The 23931-nt window shown below is 34.9% G+C and overlaps 1 protein-coding gene across 6 annotated transcripts in view; it reads right to left on the reverse strand.

The window, feature by feature from the left end:
• The window catches only part of LOC123673532 (zinc finger protein PLAG1-like), a 57262-nt gene that overhangs the window by 25937 nt on the left and 7394 nt on the right, over window positions 1-23931 (reverse strand). Inside the window, exons 2-4 of one of the 6 annotated variants that reach the window (XM_045608091.1) lie at window positions 19440-19604; window positions 4313-4423; window positions 2776-2863 (exon numbers count right to left, since the gene is read on the reverse strand). In XM_045608091.1, the coding sequence (XP_045464047.1) occupies window positions 2776-2803 (28 nt within the window). In that variant the 5' untranslated portion in view covers window positions 2804-2863; window positions 4313-4423; window positions 19440-19604. The other 5 variants (XM_045608082.1, XM_045608073.1, XM_045608099.1 and 2 more) reach the window with 5 other exon arrangements.

Consider the following 23931-nt stretch of genomic DNA (forward strand, 5'->3'; position numbering starts at 1 on the left):
AAGTCGCTCAATTTGTTTAAATTTAAGAAAGTTGTTAAGTCTTTACTTCTCAAGAAGTGTTTTTATAGTGTTAATGAGTACTATAATGATAGCTTAGAAAATGTCTGAATTGTTATTATTTTTGCATTTGTGACTTGTCCTATACATACCTTGTTTGTCTAAAAGGATCAATAAACTATTATTATTATTATTATTATTTTTAATCATTGTTTTATTCTTCAGGAACTAAGTAGCAATCATTGGTTTAGTGAATGAAACTTTTAAAATCCTAGGACGATCGGTAGAAGGGGCGCCAATTCTTGCAACTGAGATTCGGTGCGAGTTTGCATCAGGAGCTACACAATCAAGAATCCTCGAAACAACAGAGGAATCCTCATTGAAATTCGTCTCGGGTACACCACGGATCAAAACATTGTGGGATCTCCGAAGACGATCAAGCAGTTCGTATGGTTGCATGCTTGGATTAGGACAGGTACTAGTGGAGAGCTTAGACTTTTCAAATCTTGATAGCCTTCGATTAGTAGAATGTACAACGTCTTTGAGGGACCTGTGGCTCTCAGTCAAGAGATCAATCCTGGAGGAGCAAGTGGCAATATCCAAACCATGCTGATCAATGGTTTGAGAATGGGTGGCCAAAGTATCGTTGTGGCGAAGTATTTCAGACGAGTGCTTCTCGAGTATGGATTTACACTCAGAAAGATCTGATTAAAGGATTTGTTGATTAGCTTTAATTATGGAAATGTCAGTAGATATCTCATTCAGTTTTCTCATGAGTAAAGCAAACTGATCTGAGCTCAGAGAAGCCGACTTTATTTGTTGAGAATCGACCTGCACCGACGAGGAGGATGATTTACCACGAAGAGATCTACCCTCCATCCCAAAACGTAGAGGAAATTTGTTCTGAACAAAGTATAAAGGGCAGATTTTTATAGCAGGAATAGAATAGGAAATCACATAATTTCACTCTCTTCGGTCGATAAGAGAGGCTTAAATACAGACAGGGTAGGCCACGGAAGAGAGAAGGTAAGCAACAAAGGTAAGGAACAAGAATTGGTGGAAGGACGCAATCTGCAGTACAGTGATTGGAATCATAAAATCACGTAACCACGCGGAAAGGATCCTACATTCAAACGCCACACGTCGCAATCAAAGATATATGAAATACTGAAAGAAGTCAGACTGTCAGATAGCGGCAATCAACGTACAACGCACAGGACAGGTGGGAATGGAGGTTTATCGACGCAACCGAAGTGCGTACTAATGTAAACAAAGATGAAATTCTAAAGCAAAACAAAAGAAAATAAAAAAATAAATAAACCACAGATAAAGGGCTTTTCAAGTGGAAATTTCCTACCCTGAATGTATAATATTAGTACACAAAAAAACTAATAGTAGAAACACTAGAAACACAAATATTCGTACAGAAAAATCTTGTATTTTGAGGAGCCACTTTTACATACGTGTTAACGTGTTGTATGATCTCTAGTAATGTTTCGAGAAGATTTAAAGACAAATTATTACGAATAATTTCATAATTAGTTGAATCGTGAGGATAAACCCATTTATATGATATCCACTTTAAAAATGTATTTTGTACCCTCTCAATGGATTGAATATGAACTCTATAAAAAGGTGACCACACTATACAGGAATATTCCAGTATGCTTCTTACATGGGCAATGTATACAATTTTTATTGTATTTATGTTTCATACTTCTCTTAAGAAACCCGAGCATTCTAAGAGCCCTAGCAGACACATTTTGTACATGTTCAATGAAATTCAAATTTACGTCCAACAGGATTTCGAGGTCTCTTACTACATTAAACGTTTTCAAACGGGATCCGTTTATCGAATAATCGAAAAACACTGGTGCGTGGTTTTTTTAAAATCTCATAGTCTGACATTTATCAACATTGAGTTCCATGTCATTTTAAGAACACCATTCAACAATATTGTCCAGATCCTTCGGTAATAACAGACAATCCTGCAAGGATCCGATAACACGAAAAATTTTAGATCAACCGCGAATAATAAGAAAAAACTGACTATTATGACAGCTCTGATATCATTAATGAAACATAAAAATAAAAGCGGTGATATCGGTGAACCCTGTGGGACTCCCGAACTAACATCAATACCTTTAGAACAAACGTGCTAACAGATAAACTAAACAGGAAACATAAGGGTTTCGACAAAATTGAACTGCACCTTTTCAATAACAAAGCAGACACCTTGTCAGGTCCACAATCACTTTCATCAGGTAATGACTGCAGAATATTCAATGGTTCATAAAATAATAATGCGAAGTGTGCCATTGATCCTAATAGGCTTGTTTGAGAGATTATTCATTGTAGATTCTGAGGTATAGGGTGTTTTACAAGATGTGGGATAAAGAATGTATTTTTTTCAGTCCGGACCTGTGCTATCGATAAGTCATTTTGTGCAAATATTTGGCATTGGCCTATACTCATTCCCTCAAATTTTCATAGAGATCCATGCAGGCGTTCAAGATGCATGCCGATTGAAAATTTTTGATAAAATACATAAAACATATCTGTATCTCTTGAACGAATATAGTTAGGACATACTTCGAACACTGATTCAGACTCACCAAAATGTCCTCCATCTCCCTGAAAGCCTGTACAATAATTCGTGAAACACCCTGTATATGGTTAAAATGAAAGTTCATATTCTTGTTTTTATTTTTTTCATTGAAAAAATTTTTTTTTAATATGAATTTCCAACATTAATTTCGCTCTTTCGTTTTCCTTAACTTGTTTTTATGTTCCATTTCATCTTCATTCATCTTCTTTTTCAAATTTTCCATTTTTTTTGTTTTTAACTTTTATAAACAGGGTGAGTCTGCAACTTGTACGTATATTTCAGTAGATTCTTGAGGTCAAAAGGAACACTTTTTTCCTTCACTATTTTTTCCGATTCGGCCTAGATGGATATAGCCATTTTAAATTTTCATAATGAGCTATGTAACCTCTGGAATCTGCACACCAAAGTTTTTCCAACCATAAGAGAAATTCGCTTCAGAATAATAAGCTAACTCTATGCACCTTAGAAAAATATGTGCTCAGAGATATTTACACTGTTAAGTTTTGAAGTTATGTTATATATTACCTTGTTTATACTTAATAAATATCATCAAATTTAAAAAAACCAAACAAAATATTGACTTTCCATACATCATTTCAAGACATTTGAGATAATTGAGGGTACATAATTGAGTACTACTTTCCAAAAAATTTTGTAAATGCAAGACAAATTACTATGAAATGTACAGTTCATACTTCATTCAGACCGAAAGTAATTCCTGTACTAGTTAGTCTATTAAATGGAAAGAATTTGAATAATATTTATACCATATAAAAATATTCTGGAGCTAACAGTATAAAAATGTGGGTATGAAGCAAAAGAATAACTATGTATTCAATGGATGGATAGGTTGGACTCCACTTGCGATTGAATTGGTTTTCAAATGTGTACCTGCCTACACCTGAACTGCAGTTATATTCAAAATTAATCCAATTAAACTCTGAACAGTAATTAAGACTTTTTCATGCAACAAATTATTATTTGAACTTCTGGGATTGATAATTTTATTTTACAGGTACTTGATCCATCTTGATTTTGGCATTACAAATCAACAAAGTATTCAATATACTCGACTATCCACAATTGAATATTCTGCTTCTTTCTACTCATTTAATTTATTTTCACATTAAAACAATTATAGCTGTCTTGAAAGTTTGTCAATCATATGCTCTAGGATGAAATAATTGGATAACAACAAAATAGAAATATTCGATCATATAAAACTTTGTTTAGTATGTTGTGGATGTTTCCATGTAAACTAAAATGACCCGAAGAAGAATACAGTAATGTTCGGTAGCAGCAGTCATAAAGTGGAATTTTCAGATTTTAATTGGTATCATTTCATAGATCAAATTATATTATTATTATTAGAAAATATGAGGAAAACTTTTATTTTTCAAAATCGTCAAATATTCTTCAATGAGCCTTCAAATTACTTTCAAGAGTCTTTGAATTCCTGCATTTAAGGGAATGTAATAGTCATAATGACGAAACAGAAAGATTCAGATGGAATTAAAACCCTATTCCAAAAATCATTTCTTTCGATGAAACCATTTGAAAGATAACCGAAAAATAATTTTTGTATGGATTTTCAACAGCCTGCATCTTTTCAACTGAGCTGAATTGGAAAAAATTGTAAGAGAAAAAAGTGTTTCCTAAGACCTCAGTAATCTATGGTTAAAATATATGTGCAAGTCAAAGACTCACCCTGTACTGCTTCATCACAGCATTTTCATCTATTTCTTCCTTGATTAACTTTCTTCTTTTCAACATAACTAATTAACGCTTTGTTTCAGCAGGTTTTTTTTTTCGGTTGACCTGGAAAATATTCAAAGCAATAAACAAACTAAAATGAAAATGCTACTATAATATGAAATCATAAATTTATATTATCACTGCTATTTGTATATAACGTAAAATTGTTGTCGATCAAATTCTTCCGTTTACTGAAAAACCAACATAACGGTTTTGCTGACATGAGTGGGAGGAAAGGGTTTTGCAATTGTCTAATGAAATTTGAGTAAAAAAAATTTTTTTTTTCAAACGTACAATAACAACGTCTTTTCTCGACGCTAAGTCAGAAGTTCATTGTTTTGTTCATTTTACTCCGAAATTTCAAATGAAATGTTAGGATTTTCTTAACAGAAACAGAAGTTCCATCAAATTTGCAGGAAGAAACCTGAAGGTCGCTTAGCGATAGTTTCAGGCGTTCTGGAGTTATGGCCGAAAGAAGATATTCTTCAACTGATGCACTGCGAAAAACCAAATTGTGTTTTTAAGTTCTGACAGAAAAAGAAATCCCCTCAAATTTGTATGAAAAAACCAAAAGGTCGCAAAGCGATAGCTTCAGACGTTCTGGAGTTATGGCCGAAAGAAGACACAATTTAGTTTTTCAGTGCATCAGTTGGAGAATATCTCTTTTCGTCCATAACTCCAAAACGCCTGGAGCTATCGCTTTGCGACCTTTTGGTTTTTTCATACAAATTTGAAGGCAAAAAGTTTTCGTTTCCTCTTCGAAAATTGCACGCATTCATTGATTCTGAGGGTGTTTTACGAGTGGGAGGACGAATCAAACACGCTCCTCTGCCACATGACGCGAAGTTTCCGATGCTCCTGCCGCGTCAGAGCCGTTTAACTTTTTTGATCATAGATCATTACCATAAAATCTATTTGCATGCTGGGTGCCGCACCACCCAATACTAAATCTCTCAAAAATTCTGGATTCTAGCTAGCAAACGCGCCATCAATTCAGCAATTTCAAAATGCGTTCGTTGCTGGAAAATTGCTCCTAAACCTTATCAACCCCCTATGGCTTCACTACCTGAAAATCGAGTTACGCAAGTTAAACCATTTCTTAATTCTGCAGTTGATTTCGGAGGCCCTTATTACATAACTTTGACCCGTCATCGTGGTGTCAAAGCTTGCAAAGCTTATATATGTGTTTTTGTATGCCTTGTTACAAAAGCTGTGCATTTAGAGCTGGCTAGCGATCTATCGTCGGAAACGTTTCTTTCTGCCTTGCAGCGTTTCATTGCAAGGCGAGGAAGAATTCAGACAATTTTTTGTGACAACGCCACTAACTTCGTCGGAGCAAGTAAACAATTAAAGCTGATGCAAACTGCAGCTCAACAAGAATTTATCAATTTTAAGTTTTCACCACCTTCTGGTCCCCATTTCAACGGACTAGCAGAGGCAGGTATCAAATCCGTCAAACTCCATTTAACAAAAGTAATTGGCGATCAAGTGCTTTCGTACGAAGAATTCAACACCATTTTGACGTTGGTCGAATCCAGTTTGAATTCGCGTCCGCTGACACCGCTGTCCTCAGACATTGAAAGTGTTGATATTTTGACGCCCGGACACTTTCTCATGATGGAACCGCCATCTGCAGTTCCCACTCCAGAGTTTTCTGAAATACCTCTAAACCGTTTATCGAGATGGCAACTTCTACAACGCATTCATCAAAATTTTTGGCGTCGTTGGCGTCAAGAGTATTTACATACGCTTCAACAGCGTTCCAAGTGGCTAGACCCACTTTCACCCCCTAAAATTGGCATAATGGTCTTAATAAAAGACGATAATTTTCCACCAGGCAAATGGAATTTAGGAAGAATCCTTGATTTGCACCCTGGTGACGATGAAGTTGCTCGCGTCGCCACCATTAAAACCTCTACAGGTTCACTAAAGCGCCCGCTTGTAAAACTTTGCCCACTTCCCAGTGAGCCATCTTAGAAATAGTTGCATCAAATATGTTATTTTTTTTTTTGTTTTTGCTGAATTTCTTATTTTGTATGAAGTGATATTCTCTCTTTGCGCATCTGCGATCAACGATCAAATTTTTTGTTTTTTCTGTTTTTTTTTTCTCTAACTCAAATTTAACTAATTTTATTTTCTTTTTAAGTAGTTTCAAAATTCATTCTTCATTTTCCCGGGGCAGGATGTTGGAGAAACAAACCTAGATTTTCATAATACGCATTAAATCATATGGTATCAGGAATCTAGTTCGTTATCCCCCCTCATCAAAAAGACAATTCGTCAGTCATAAAAGACAATCGCTATAATATACATGTATCGCCGCTTATATTTTTCTGCTTTCGTTTTCGCTTTTGCTTTACTATTGTAATTTCGCTGAAACTAGTGGAAGTGCTGTGCTGCTGTGCACAATAGGAATTCAACTCTGAGTTACTATAGACTTGAGGAAGAATAAAATCACCCTCTATCGCCCTTGAATATTTGGAACTACACCATCCAGGTAAGACTTCTGATACCATTGCTTTTCAAATACAGTCCACCTTATCTCTCAGCTTAAGAGCTATCGTTTTCGCCAACAAGTATTAATTTCCAAAATCGCCCTGTATCTCTTGAACGGAAACAGTTATGCAAAATCTGATTAGACCAACTTGAGTTTAACGAAAAAGTAGGACAGGAACGTGAAAACTGCAAGGCTCTATCTCAAATAACAAGGGAGAAACCTGGCTGTCTCACCCAAAATGGGATGCACTGTACACTAGGGATGTGTCGTTCACGAACGAACGAATCAAAAGACCCGGGTCCTCAGAACGAATGGTTCGATCGGGTCGTCTCTCTGAAAATGATTCGTTCGTTCGAACCGATCCGAATGAGCCAAACTTTCACATTCAGTTCATTCAATCTGAGGATCTTTTAGGACCCAAAGATCCATAGATTCGTTATCCGATCCTAGGAAGATGGGTTTCGGTTTGGACTGACCTTAAAGGAACATAATTATGGTAGTAATAAAATACATACATTCCGCAAATGAATCATCGGCTCGGCACTTGGCACCCGGTTTTGAAGAAAGATGATAGATAATAAAAGAAACTGGGCTCTGTAATTGCACTCTCTTAGATGCACCAATTATTATTTCTTGAAAATGTTATGGTTTTAAATATTGTTCATTATTTTTTGGGAATTTTTTTAACTATATATTCAAACCTAACTTTGTAAAGTTCATCAAAATGAATATTTTTCGGGAACAAAATATATTAATTAGGGTTAATATCAGTTTGAGGGATTTCAGATCTTCTGTATTTATTTGGTTGCAATAGATACAGGTAATGATCATTAGGTAGTTTTCGTTAAAATTAATAATTCAAGACCTCGTGAATTCAGTGTTCTGTACAAAGTACATTCGTGATTTACTTCTACTTCTTCATTAGTCATTTAAATATTCCAAAATCATCAATTTGAACGAGGAATATATATCAGATTTTGAAATTTTTTCGAAAGGTCCATAATCATCTCATGAACCAGATATCAATTTAATATATTCTGCCATCTCAGTAACTTATAACTTTATGATAATGGATAATCTCCTTTATGTTTATGATTATGTCTCAAAAAAATCATTATCACAAATTCACGATCCGATTAAAAACATACCGACTAACAAATACAAAGCTGATATTAACTTAACATTCTTTACCAAGAAAAAAAAACAAAGAACGAAAGAACCAGATCTACGGATCTTTGAATCATGCGCAAATCGTACATGATTCGATCTGAGCTAGTGAGCTGAAAAGAACCATTGGGTCAATTGAACGGGTCTTTTGAACCGGGTCGTCTCAGCCATAGATCTGGTTCGACCCGGTTCGTCGAAATTGAACGAACCACACATCCCTACTGTACACTGTAATGATGTACAGGGTGGGTAAATAAGCGAGGTAAGCGGCTATATCTCAGGATCCACTCATCGTAGAGACTTGCGGTAAAAAATTTTACCACTAAAGTGATAAAGAGAACTCACTGGAAATTGTTTTGAAGTTCATACCTCTACCGCTAGGGGGCGTAATAGCTACCGTCGAGTAGAAAAATGAATTTTACTCGAAAATGTTCCATATGAAGTTGAAAAGAAAAAATATCATCACTGTAATCCTTGGAAAATTCTCTATCTTTTTGAATCGTCACTTTTGATTGATACGACATCAAATTGAAGTAGGGGAAAGGGAGAAATCTGACTGATTGAAGTGCCTGTAACTTTAGTTTGGCTCAATATTTTTGAGCAAATTAGATCTTGTCTGAAAGATAATATCTTATTGATTGAGGACAAAATATACTCATGATGAATTTGTTTTTGCTGCTTTCGATAGGGGGCGCTAAGTCAGAAGTTCATTGTTTTGTTCATTTTACTCCGAAATTTCAAATGAAATGTTAGGATTTTCTTAACAGAAACAGAAGTTCCATCAAATTTGCAGGAAGAAACCTGAAGGTCGCTTAGCGATAGTTTCAGGCGTTCTGGAGTTATGGCCGAAAGAAGATATTCTTCAACTGATGCACTGCGAAAAACCAAATTGTGTCTTTAGGTTCTGACAAAAACCGAAATACCATCAAATTTGTATGAAAAAACCATAAGGTCGCAAAGCGATAGCTTCAGGCGTTCTGGAGTTATGACCGAAAGAAGACACAATTCAGTTTTTCAGTGCATCAGTTGAAGAATATCTTTTTTCGGCCATAACTCTAGAACGCCTGATGCCATATGCCATATACGCCATATGAAACATTTTCGAGTAAAATTCATTTTTCTACTCGACGATAGCTATTACGCCCCCTAGCGGTAGAGGTATGTATTAGTGGTAAAAATTTTTACCGCAAGTCTCTACGATGAGTGGATCCTGAGATATAGCCGCTTACCTCGCTTATTTGCCCACCCTGTACATGCTTTCAGTATCAATACAGAACAATATGGATAGTGTTTTGGGTTATCTGATACATGGTGTTTCATAAATTCCCTAAAGGACTTTCAACAGGTATAAATCTTGAATGTTTTTATTATCATGAAAATTTCAAGGATCAAGTCTAGGCAATGACCAAGAGTCAGTAACGTAGATCCGCATTGAGAAAATGATTTTTGTGTTACATCCAATAAACATCTTTAACTAAACATTGATGCTGTTAATCTCAGAATAATCATTTTATTTAATAAATCAATTATTGGATGTGAACAATCTTCAAATCAATATAAATAAACAGGGGCTAATCCATTCTGCACAACAATTAAAATGATTAAGTCTCAAAGTAACAAGTCTTAACAACCCAAGTACATACATTTTGGAGTTGCAGGTGATGTTTTCTCAAGTAAAGATGATTTTTTTCAGCAGCAAGCAACTTAGTGAAAATAATTATCGCATTTGATCACATTAGCTTAAAGGGGTTGTTAAGTCTTTGTACCCAAGTCCCCCAGATCGACGCTCATAGTGCGCAAACTCGAAGCCGTACATAGTAAACGGACAGGGTGAATTTAGTACCCTCCAGCGTTGCCAACCGTACGGTAATTACCGTATATGTACGGTAAATTGATGCCAAACACGGTATACGGTCCGAATGGGCTACCGTACGCCGAAATACGGTAATTTCAATTGCGATTTTTCTGATGCATCTCAATGTATTCTATTCAAGACAAACCCTTAAAAATGTAATTCATTAACTAGTGCCATCTCGTAGCGAGACCCAGAACTAGAAAAATGCTCGGCAAGCTTATCTGTAACGTATATTGATAAGTAGATTCCTGCCGAGAACCAAGAATTCTAGGGGGTTTCTACAAACATAATAATTTGTCTATGAGGCGATTTTCGTAGGTAATTGCACAAGTGCATCAAAATTACCGATAATTTTGCATGACAGCGTGTTGTTATAAAAACTGCATGAGTTCATTTTCATTTTTGGAGAAAGAGCCCGACACCGAAGGTGGAGGGCTCTTTCTCCAAAAATGAAAATGACCGAATGCAGTTTTTCAAAGAAAACACGCTGGAATGCGAAATTATCCGGTCATTTTGATGCTCGAGTGTAATTCGGGGGAATATTTCACGCATAAACTGTTACATCACTTGTCAAACTGATGTAGAATGGAATTGCCATAGATTCGAACTGTGTAAGATGCATAGAAACTAAGCATCTATGAACAGAACAATTATCGCAGTGCAGTTTCGCTTCCTACAATGCAATTATCGCTGTAATTTTCGATAATTGTTCTCCAGATACATAGAATTTTTGACAGGAGGGAAATATTCCCCGTAAGCCGCGTAAGCATTTTTTTCTTAATTAGAGTTGAACCTTGAACCGTTGAAGCGTAGATTCGTGTTGATGACTTTTTTTGAGCTCATTGTAATAGTGGCTTTTGAAATATCATTTCAATATTTAACAATATTAATTTCTCGCATATTAATTGATAAAACGCGATTCTGAAAAACAAATGCTGAATGCGAAACAGTCTTCAGTAAAATAAACTTGGTTAAAACAAAATCAAGAAATAAGTTAATAACTAATACAATCAATGGTTGTTTATTAACGTCTCAGTGTGTGAAAAAGATGGTAACTGCGTAGATTTTACACCTACTCAGAATATGTTTGCAAGAATGAACAAAATGGATATGTATTCTTCCAGTTCTAGTATCGAAGTTGATGAAGATGAATTTGTCATAGACGGTTGAAATATAAATTTTTTGTAGAATAAATATACCTGATCATCACACATATATATATATATATATATATATATATATATATATATATATATATCGTGAATCTTTAAGGGAATTCGACTGATAAGAACTGGAGACTGGAGACAATATATATATATATATATATATATATATATATATATATAGTTCATTTTAGATACATCCTGTTGTCTCGATTCTATTTAGGGCTTAGTTAAATTTTGACAAGTTTAAATTACAATTTGTAGGTTAGGTATGGCCATAGAATAGAAAGAATTGTTTATCTCTATCTCTATGTACTTCTGTGGTTCTGTGTACGGTAAAAGTGTCCCAAATACGGTAATTTCTCGTCCCTGATACGGTAATCTCAAGATTTTGGGTTGGCAACGCTGGTACCCTCTCTCATTACATTACATCGCAACGAACTGCCCAGACCACAAGGGTAGACAATAGGGATGTGTGGTTCGTTCAATTTCGACGAACCGGGTCGAACCAGATCTATGGCTGAGACGACCCGGTTCAAAAGACCCGTTCAATTGACCCAATGGTTCTTTTCAGCTCACTAGCTCAGATCGAATCATGTACGATTTGCGCATGATTCAAAGATCCGTAGATCTGGTTCTTTCGTTCTTTGTTTCTTTTTCTTGGTAAAGAATGTTAAGTTAATATCAGCTTTGTATTTGTTAGTCGGTATGTTTTTAATCGGATCGTGAATTTGTGATAATGATTTTTTTGAGACATAATCATAAACATAAAGGAGATTATCCATTATCATAAAGTTATAAGTTACTGAGATGGCAGAATATATTAAATTGATATCTGGTTCATGAGATGATTATGGACCTTTCGAAAAAATTTCAAATTCTAATATATTTTACTCGTTCAAATTGATGATTTTGGAATATTTGAATGACTAATGAAGAAGTAGAAGTAAATCATGAATGTACTTTGTACAGAACACTAAATTCACGAGTTCTTGAATTATTAAATTTAACGAAAACTACCTAATGATCATTACCTGTATCTATTCCAACCAAATAAATACAGAAGATCTGAAATCCCTCAAACTGATATTAACCCTAATTAAAATATCTTGTTCCCGAAAAATATTCATTTTGATCAACTTTACAAAGTTAGGTTTGAATATATAGTTAAAAAAATTCCCAAAAAATAATGAACAATATTTAAAACCATAACATTTTCAAGAAATAATAATTGGTGCATCTAAGAGAGTGCAATTACAGAGCCCAGTTTGTTTTATTATCTATCATCTTTCTTCAAAACCGGGTGCCAAGTGCCGAGCCGTTGATTCATTTGCGGAATGTATGTATTTTATTTCTACCATAATTATGTTCCTTTAAGTTCAGTCCAAACCGAAACCCATCTTCCTAGGCTCGGATAACGAACCATTCTATGGATCTTTGGGTCCTAAAAGATCATCAGATTGAATGAACTGAATGTGAAAGTTTGGCTCATTCGGATCGGTTCGAACGAACGAATCATTTTCAGACAGACGACCCGATCGAACCATTCGTTCTGGAGACCCGGGTCTTTTGATTCGTTCGTTCGTGAACGACACATCCCTAGTAGACAACGACAAGCTGTAAATATGATATTAGTGTAGTATAAAATAAATACAGTCCACTATACGAAGTGAGTTTTGTTTTTTCCACAAATACTGTGCAATAGTATACAAGGTCAGCTGAACTCCCAACAACGAGACACAACAATACATTTTGGTCCGAATCGAACCTGATGAGAAGCAAGCAGTATCAAGTCACCACAAACACGTGTAGAAGAACTTCTAGGAGAAGAAACACTGAGGTCCGCAATTATCAAGTAAGCCTTCCTTCCTTTATTTCATTCCTTGAATTATAACAAGCTTCAACATAGAGTTACGGTTTTAATTTATTTTTTGTGCATTCATTAATAATATTAACTTTTGTTCTACGAGTTTTAAATCCAATCTATAATTGCCATCGAATACCATAAAATGGAGAGGTTGAGTGAATTGAGACAAAAAAGGGGAATCATAAAAGCGCAATTTACAAGAGTAGAAAAATTCATGGATGATGAAGATAATCATAATAAAAGCGAGATATTAAAAAGCAGGTTAGAAAGAGTTCAAAAAATCAAAATCGTTCAGAAATTCCTCAAGCGACAACATCGATAAACTTAAGTACCCAAGACAATAACATAATAGCGCATTCCTCAATTTTAATGAAAGCACAGGTACCTAAGCCCTTAGTTTTGTTATCTACTGCAAAACTAGTTATTCTCGACGCAGAGAGAAATCCTCATATTTGTAAAGCAGTATTGGACACAGGTAGTCAGTGCAACATTATAACCAGTAGACTAGCAAGAATTTTGAACCTTCAATTAGAGAATTTTGAACTGCCTCTAGTAGGAGTGAATTCGCAGATAACAAAAATTAAGCATAGAACCCAGGCAACAGTAATTTCGTGCCATAGTAATTTCACCGAAAAAATATCATTTCTCGTTTTGCCTAACATAACCGAAAGACTTCCATCGACAACTTTCGACAGAAAACTAATTTCAATTCCATCAGATATTCAACTAGTGGATCCACATTTTAATGTCTCCTAAGAAATTGATTTATTGCTAGGAGTTAACATCTTTTATGAATTGCTTCGTCCTAGGCAGATCAAATTGAATGACTCCTTGATTCTGCAAGAGAGTGCATTGGGTTGGATATTAGCGGGAACCGTGGCATTGAGTTTTCCAAATAATCGAGTGAAATGCCACTTAGCGGTGAATGACATAACAAACGACGAGTTGAACAATGGGTTGAGAAAATTTTGGGAACTTGAAGAACTCCCAAAGGGAAAATCTATATCAGACGAACAACAATCGGCTGAAGATTTCTTTACAAAAACAACAAAACGGGACGAAAATGGTAGATTTATTGTCAGATTACCATTTTTGAGACAAATTCTTGATTACGGTGATTCGAGTACCGTGGCTGAAAGGAGACTTAAGTCACTCGAAATCAAGTTATCAATGGATGATGAATTGAAGCAAACTTACAGTGAATTTATGCAAGAATATATTGATTCGGGACACATGACATCGTGGGGTATTTTTAGAAAAGAATTGATCACACAACCCTATTTTTTGTTGCGGCATCATTCAGTAATAAAACAGGACAGCACAACAACCAAGTGTAGAGTGGTTTTCGATGGTTCGGCGAAATCAAATATCGGAGTATCTTTAAACGATAATCTCAATCCTGGCTATGCATTGCAGGATAATTTGTTTGACATAGTTATGCGTCTAAGATTATATAAATATGTTCTGAGTAGCGATATCAAAATGATGTTTAGGCAAATTTGGAAACATCCTGAAGATCGTAAATTCCAGCAAATATTATGGAGACCTCCTGAACAAACAGAAGTACAATTATACTCATTAGATACAGTAACATATTGTACAACTAGCGCCCCCTTCTTAGCTCAAGGATGTTTAAAGTAATTGGCTCTAGAACACCAGGCAAAATTTCCGAGTACATTTGCGATTATTTTGAATTCCTTTTATATGGATGATCTTTTGGTGAGCCTAAAAACGAGACAAGAGTTAATTAGGTATATGAAGAGCTGACGAGTATTTTAAAACAAGGTGGATTCGAATTAAGAAAATGGGCTTCAAATGATATATCAATCTTAAATTTAATTTTGGAGAATTCAGAAATTAAAGAAAAGGCAGTAGAGTTCCGTGAAACGACAAACCTCAAGACGTTAGGCATTTCATGGCTTTCAAATTCAGATACATTTTCTTACTCATGGGACACAAATTTCAATTTCAATGAGGTGAACAAAAGAAATGTGTTAAGTATTATTTCAAAATTATTTGATCCACTAGGTCTCATTGGTCCAGTAATTACTAAGTCAAAGGTATTTTTACAAAAACTGTGGCAATTCAATCTCACATGGGATGAGCCCTTATCGTCAGAATTGTCTTCAGTTTGGTTCAGTTATATGCGAGATTTGGAAGGTATGAAAGATATAAGGGTGAATAGAACAGTGTTGATAGAAGATGCGGAAACAATAGAGTTGCATGGATTTAGCGATGCATCCGAAGCGGCATACGGTGCGTGTATATATTTAGTTTCATCTAACTCTGCGGGTACGCGGAAAGGGTGCTTTGTTATGCGCAAAATCCAAGGTAGCCCCTCATAAACCTTGCACGATACCGCGATTAGAATTATTAGCAGCAACACTGCTGGCTAACTTAGCTAGTTCCGTGGCGGAAATTCTGAACATACCCATTGATAAATTAACATATTATACCGATTCATCTATCGTCTTGGCTTGGCTCAAGATTGAACCATATAGGTTGAAAACATTTGTGGCAAATAGAGTTTCTATAATCCAAGCTAAGACATCAGTTCAACATTGGAAATACGTAAATACTAGAGAAAATCCAGCGGATATAATATCCCGGGGAGCAACTCCACTTGAGTTGAAGAATTCGCATATTTGGTGGTGCGGTCCCGAATTCTTAACAACGGGTGAGCTCTCCTGTACAAATCCTGCTTTGGAACCGGGATACAATGGATTGCCTGAGCTGAAGCGAGAAATACAGATAACTTTAAAGGTAGCCGAAACTGATCTTGAATTGATAAAAAATTATTCTAACTTTTCGAAAATTACAAAGGGTAGTTGCCTACTGTATAAGATTCAAGATTCATGCCTTAACTAAAGTTAAGAGCCCCAGTGTTTCCTTAACGGTCAAGGAGTTAGAATATGCAGCTACACTTCTCTTGCGTTTGGTTCAAAATCAAGAATTCAAGGTAGAAATAAATACGCTGAATAAAGGTCATAGTCTACCCAAGAATAGTAAGTTATTAAAACTCCATCCTTTCTTGGATAAGGATAATCTGTTGCGCGTAGGTGGGAGATTGAAACATTCGCTAGTAGACTTTGCGCAAAGGCACCCTATTATCCTACTGAAGGCAAACAGATTAACGAATCTAATAATTGAGCACGAGCATAAAAGGCACTTGCACTTGGGTGCGCAGAATTTATTGCCGGTGATAAGACTTGCATATTGGCCGATAGATGGCAAACACCAAGTTAAGGCAGTGTTAAGAAGGTGTGTATGCTGCTTTAGAAATAACCCAAAACCCGCAGAATTCATTATGGGTAACCTACCTAGTGCTCGCGTAGTTCCCAGTAGACCATTTTCAAAATGCGGAGTGGATTTTGCTGGTCCAATTTTAATCAAAGAAAAAATCACACGAAACACCAAAATGATAAAAACGTATGTTTGCATATTTGTCTGCTTTGCCACAAGAGCCTGACACATTGAATTGGTTAGCGATCTCAGTACGCCAAGTTTCTTGAATGCACTGAAGAGATTCATATCGAGAAGAGGTAAACCGTCGGAAATAACATCTGACAATGGCACAAATTTCGTCGGTGTCAATAATCATTTTTTAGAAATTTTCAATCTCAACAATGACGATCAACATAATCAGGCAGTTCACAATTTCTTGAGTAGGGATAGCATCAAATGGAATTTTATACCATCGCTCTCACCTCATATGGGAGGATTATGGGAGGCGGCTGTAAAATCAGCGAAATATCACCTCAGAAGATCAATAGGCAATAATTCATTAACATACGAAGAAATGCACACTCTTTTAACTCGAATTGAAGCTTGTTTGAATTCCCGTCCTTCAAATCCTTTATCCCATGATCCCAATGATCTTTTACCCCTCACTCCTTCACATTTCTTGATTGGCGACTCATTGGTTGCACCTCCTCAAGAAGATGTGCGAGAGGTGATAAGTAACCGTTTGTCGAGATACCACCTCGTACAGCAGATGATGCAACACTTTTGGGAGCGTTGGTCCCGGGAATATCTAACGCAGCTTCAGCATCGACACAAATGGCGAAAGGATGTCGGTCCACAGCTTCAAGTAGGCAGTCTAGTGGTACTAATAGAAGCGAACCACCCACCACTTCGTTGGCCCATCGCAAGAATTGAGGAACTTCATCCAGGAGCAGACGGAATAGTTCGCGTAGTGACCGTACGAGTGAGCAGTGGAACCTTACTTAAACGTTCGATAGCGAAAGTGTGTGTGCTACCCATTACAGACTCGATCACAGACGATTAGTGAACCAAACAATTGAAATGGTATGACAATTTTTCATATTTGTTCATTCAAGGCATTTGTATAGAACCAATTAGTTTGTAGTAATTTTATTGTATATAATTTATATTTATGTTGAAAGCTGAGATCTTTCAAGGGAGGCGGCATGTTAAGTCTTTGTACCCAAGTCCCCCAGATCGACGCTCATAGTGCGCGAACTCGAAGCCGTACAGTGCATCCCATTTTGGGTGAGACTGGCAGGTTTCTAGCTTGTTATTTAAGATAGAGCCTTGCGGTTTTCACGTTCCTGTCCTACTTTTTCGTGAAACTCAAGTTGGTCTAATCAGATTTTGCATAACTGTTTCCGTTCAAGAGATACAGGGCGATTTTTGAAATTGATACTTTTCGGACCCCTCCATTATCTCCGAAGTTATTAGAAATAATGCTGAGGTAAAAACTACGTCTGAATCAGAATTCTGCGTAGAATCCAGTGGCGTACTCAATTTTTTTTTTCGGGGTATGGTTTTGAAGATTCAACACAAACCTATATTTTTTTTAATGGAACACCCTATATATCATTACTTCGTTGAATTCGTTATTTTTTTCCCTTCAAAATGATGTATGATACTATATAGGTAGAATGGTCAGAAATGTTAAAAAAACACTAAAACATCAAATAATGATGATTTTTTGTTGATGAGCTATGGATTTCCCATATAAAAAAAAGGTTCAATTGGATAATTTTAATTTGTGATTTTTATAAATAGTAGAGTTAGCAAACAAAGATAATACACTCATCACTAACATGAAAAACAAAACGTAGGTACCTACCTAATAGCAACAAATAAATAATACAAAAATTCATAAACATTGCATGATATCTTACAGCTTAAACTGTTCAAATTACTGTCCATTTTCCTCTTATACATAATTGACAAAACTTTTCAATACGCCTGAGTGCATTTAATATTATAAAAGGGCGGTTTTGTAAATCCTGGAAAACTGCCTCTCTTGATGCACGAAGTTCTTTGAGACTGTTATGTCTTTTACTGTAGTATATTATATGTATTAGGGAAAATGGACAGCAATTTGAACAGTTTAATCTGTAAGATATTAGGCAATGTTTATGAATTTTTTTATTATTCATTTGTTGCTATTAGGTAGGTACCTACGTTTTGTTTTTCATATTTGTGATGAGTGTATTATATTTGTTTGCTTACTCTACTATAAATAAAAATCACAAATGAAAATTATCCAATTAATCCTTTTTTTCATATGGAAAATCCATTGCTCATTAACAAAAATCATCATTATTTGATGTTTTAGTGTTTTTTTAACATTTCTGACCATCCTACCTATATAGTATCATTTTGAAGGGAAAAAAATAACGAATTGAACGAGGTAATGATATATAGGGTGTTCCATTGAAAAAAATATAGGTTTGTGTTGAATCTTCAAAACCATACCCCGAAAAAAAAATTGAGTACGCCACTGGATTCTACGCAAAATTCTGATTCAGACGTAGTTTTTACCTCAGCATTATTTCTAATAACTTCGGAGATAAAGAAGGGGTCTGAAAAGTATCAATTTCCAAAATCACCCTGTATCTCTTGAACGGAAACAGTTATGCAAAATCTGATTAGCCCAACTTGAGTTTCACGAAAAAGTAGGACAGGAACGTGAAAACCGCAAGGCTCTATCCTAAATAACAAGCGAGAAACCTGGCAGTCTCACCCAAAATGGGATGCACTGTACATAGTAAACGGACAGGGTGAATTTAGTACCCTCTCTCATTACATTACATCGCAACGAACTGCCCAGACCACAACGGTAGACAACGACAAGCTGTAAATATTAGTGTAGTATAAAATAAATACAGTCCACTAAACGAAGTGAGTTTTGTTTTTTCCACAAATACTGTGCAATAGTATACAAGGTCAGCTGAACTCCCAACAACGAGACACAACAATACAGGGGTTGAAAAAATACTCCAAGGTATGAGTAGTTAAGTGATAGTAATATTTCATTCTCAGAAAATTATGTTTTGGAACAGTTTATTTCCTGAATGCAAATAAGTAAAGAAACGATGGAAGGAATAAAAACTTATCTAAAAAATGTGAAATGAACTAATCACAAAAATTAATGAAGAAAGTAGAATAACATTCATCCCTTTTTTTCGAGAATTCTTGCATTTCTTTTAAACCCCTTTTGTCTTTTTGTATTCAATACACTACATATTTTTTTATTTCTCAGTTCAATTTCCTACCTCATCAAATACTGCTAGAATGCAGTCAATCCGTTTGAGTCATTTCTTCATAGTAGTCTTTATTTCAAGAGTCCCCCACAAAAAAATAATCCAAGCATGTGAAATCAGGTAGTCTTGGTGGCCATGACAAGATTCTTATTCGATTGAAGTTCATTCCATACAATTCTGCAGAAAAAAATCATCTTCACCTGAAGAAACAATATCTGCAATCCCAAAATTGTGTGTTAAGGATATGGTCCGTATATTGCAGAGAATTTCAGAGCAGTTCTTAGCGGTTTGTATATACGAACCGCTTGACAATTGTCATTGGTAAACAAAATTTCTGTTTGGCAGAATTTTGGAGGTTGAAATGGTTTAATTCTTGTAATTTGCAAACAACTAAAAATTCCTAATTGGTCTGAAGGGAATTTATTTCATAATTGAAATAATAAAGTTTTAAGTGTCGGATGCCATGAAAAAAATGTTCATAAACGATAATGTGAAAATTAAAATGACAAATGACAAAACGAGTTGGAGTTACCTCACCAGAATAAAAGTAAGGTTTCTATGGTGACAGATAACTAACCGAGGAAAGAGTCACCGCTTTTTGAGGAATTTGATATAAACTTACTAACCAACTTAGTAACAAAGGTGATAAAGGGACCGTACCCTGAATAAGATATGCAGCACATTCTCCAAGACCCATTACTATGAGATCATGCCGCTTGTTTTTGTGTTAGAAATAAACTATTCAGGACAGTGCTTTTTGTCTAGAAAATTATACTATATGCTAAAAGAGATTGTTAATTTGAAATATCAAAGATTCCCAGTGTATCGCATTGTTTATAGTGATGTATCGTTATGTTGAATGTGTATCACACAGTTCAGCTTTTTATTGTTTCTTCAATTTGAAATAAGCATTTCATGTTGTATTGAGCCAGACTACCAAGAAATCGGCTCCATATATTATCTGAATTGTGTTGTTTATTTATTTATTTTATTATTATCACGAAACATATAATATGTAGTATTGCGAATAAACGGGAAACCCCCTTTAACATATAAATGACCTTAAATGGTATAGGAATAATTAACATGTGTGTGTGGGGTCACAATAATTACACAATCCTTACTGTATAATACAAAACAAAAATTACAGCGAAAAATAAACGAACATGCTTCTTGCAACAGAAGATGAAAAACAGTCTATATTGGTTACATTAGCCAATATCAGGCATCTATGGAAATATCTATTGTTGTTTGTTTTCATTTTTAGATAGGGAAATTGTGATTCGAAGAAATATTTTTTCTTAGTAGCAAAATAATTCCATTTTCCAATCATGTCTCTATCATCCATTTCAACTTTACTCCAGTCAGTTTCTGATAATTTTCTGTTGAACTATAGCATGGCATCTTTTGCAAATTTTCTTATTGTTCTAGTTTTAGCGTGAGTGGTGATTATGTCGTCTCGGTTAAATTCAAACCTTTGAGCAAGTTAATCGGACAAATGTGATTGTTTGATATTTGTCCTATTATCATGTTTGTAAACATATTGTCAAACGATGTTTTTGTGTCTGTTGTTACTCTGGTAGATTCTTTAATGAGTGATTTTAGATTATATATTAGAACTATTAATTCTTTTTCAGTATGTTTGTTTCATTTAGAATATCAATGGTATAGTCGCCTGCTATCACAGACTGAATTTTCCTATTTCTATATGATGCTTCCAGTAACAGTAAGAACTTATCATGAAATATGTCAAACTTTTTAAGGGAGTTGTGTTTAGCCTTTAAACACATGTAATTATCAATTATCACAAGTTAATATTCCAGTGCTACACACATAAAGGGAACACTCAACCTGTAAAGGTTTGCATACATTCCATAGGCTGCTCTCAAAAAAGATTACAGTTCCACCATACAGAAACTTGTGACAAATTCATGGTTTTGGAGCTTATATATAATTACATACCAACCTCCAACCTCATCAACAACTAGACCCGATAATGATTCCAAAATTTCAATCAAGATTGTTACAGACCAAATTGCATCAATCATCAAATATTTGACAACATAAATTTTTCTAACCTAAACACTTCAAGATAAATACGCAAGACATATTCATGATAAGCAAACCAACCCTGCAAGCCTAGCATAAATATTGTCACCCCAAAATAAAGACCATCCCTTAAGATGTAATACATATTTACCAAAATGTCTATCATTTAACAAATTGTGATATTCGTGTTTAGATACATTATGTTAACTTCTCAAAATCTCAAGCCCTTCTCCTATAAATACTAAAGCAATGTAATCCTGGAATCAGTCTTCTTTTTGGTTTTACACTAGAGAAAACTCATATATTGTTATAATGCTGAAATAAATCTTTTTTAAAAGTTATTCTTGTGTGCAATTTACGTAATTGGCGCTGCGAACAGGATAGTGAAACGGAAATTGATTGAGATTCACCGGTCTCTCTGAAGAGTATTCACTAATTCAAGAAATTTCCCGAAGAAACTCTATTGGGCATCCATCTAATCATTGTTGCTGTAGGAGAAAATTTTCAAGAAACAGAAAATAACCCAAGTCATCTTCACCTGCAGACGATGAAACTAGTTGTTTTTCTGTAATTCCTTCCAATTTTTTTTCCTCTATAATATACATATCTCCCATTGATTTTAAATCGAATCCTTACTTTAATAACTAAGAAATGAAAATCACACAATTAGAGATTAACATGGGTAGGGACATGGTGCCAAAATATTATTGGCCATTTTCTTAATCAAGCTGAAACGTACTTAAACTCATTGAAAAAAGATGAAAACAGTCTTTTTAATAAACTTCTCTTAGAAACAGTGAAATCAAAATTAAATGGCGAAGCTAGAGACGTTTTAGTAAATTCACTTTGTACTCAATGGTCTGAAATAAAAAAATTTTTGGCTCAAAAATTTGGCGATCCAAGATCGGAAGAACTTCTGTTACATGACACTTGCTGTCAAAATTTCAACTAGAGTTACGAACAATATCACGAAAGAATAAAAATAAAACTACGAATTCTATTAGAACGTGTAAGCGTTTGAGAAATAAATAGAGACATTCGGATTTTTAAGGAAAATAATTACACCAACCAAGCACTAGCAACATTCATAGCTGAAATCCTAGAACCGTACTGTAGACATTTAAAGAGTCTGAACGTATGTTCTTTGAAACAAGCATTAATAGAATGTAGAAAATAAGACAATAACAATGCTCATGTTAACTTCATGAAATTCATGTGTTCTCAAACGAAACCTTCAAATAGAAAACCGTTTTATCCTCAGAGACCTCAACGTGATTTTCCTCAACAACACTTCGTCCCAAATCACCAAATACTCATCACTAGATCCGATACATTCGGAAGAGCTGAGAATAAACCTTCTCTAATGAGTATTACTACCCGACATTCCTTCAGAAATCCCCCAAATAATTCAAGTAACTCAAATAGATACAGATTCACGCAACAATCAAAACCAACATTTATGTCTGAAAAACTTTATGTTGAAGACGATCAATACTCAATAGAAGAAGAAAATTTTCAAATGCGAGCCTCGGAAAACCAACGCACTTAGACATAAATAGCATCTCTAACAAACCAAAACTATATCTAATTTAAATCTTAAAATTCTTATCGACTCAGGAGCAAGTAATAGTATTATGAACCCCGGTCCAGCATTGAACTATTTTAAAAACCATCTCTTCAAAGAACAATTTACAGTTGAATCTTTGACTCAAACAATTAGCGATGATAGAAACGTAAAATTTCCCATACTACAAGAATTCTAAATAAAATATCCCTGTCAAGATCATGTGATCAAATGGCACGACAGATTCGATGCATTGTTAGGTAGTCACGACCTACAGAAATTAAATGCAAAGATTGATTACTCAAACAACAATTTACAAAATATTTTTCCACGACTCAAAATTGGAACCATTATTGTTAGAAATTTATAAATCAATCTTTGAAAGCAATATCAAAATTATAAAAAGTAATACACTTTGCCAAGATATCGAGAAAACAGATGAACAAAATGAAGTTATATTAGATTATCACAACTAAAATCATAATGGTGTTATTGAAACACATAATAATTTGAAAACAAAATTCTATTGACCAGACATGAGAACGAGAATAAATAAAATTATTAATGAGTGCGAAACATGCCTCCGAAACAAATATGAAAAACCCCTACTTGTTATTTTGATTACTTCAACAATAACGAGCGGGAAAGGGAATCAGAGCAAATTGAGGAAGCCACGTACTATGAAATTCTACATAATACCAAAAATAGTGCGCCAGGGACAGATAATATTCCATGGAGTATCGTCAAACAATTGAACCAACACATACACGAACACATAATGAAGATATATGAATGGTGTCTGAATAACCAAACCTTTTCAGAAATATGGAAAACTGGTACCATCATTCTAATAGCAAAAACTAATAAAGATCATAAAAAAGTAGAAAACTA

Source organism: Harmonia axyridis, chromosome 1 (genome assembly GCF_914767665.1).
Source record: "Harmonia axyridis chromosome 1, icHarAxyr1.1, whole genome shotgun sequence".
Lineage (NCBI taxonomy): Eukaryota > Metazoa > Arthropoda > Insecta > Coleoptera > Coccinellidae > Harmonia > Harmonia axyridis.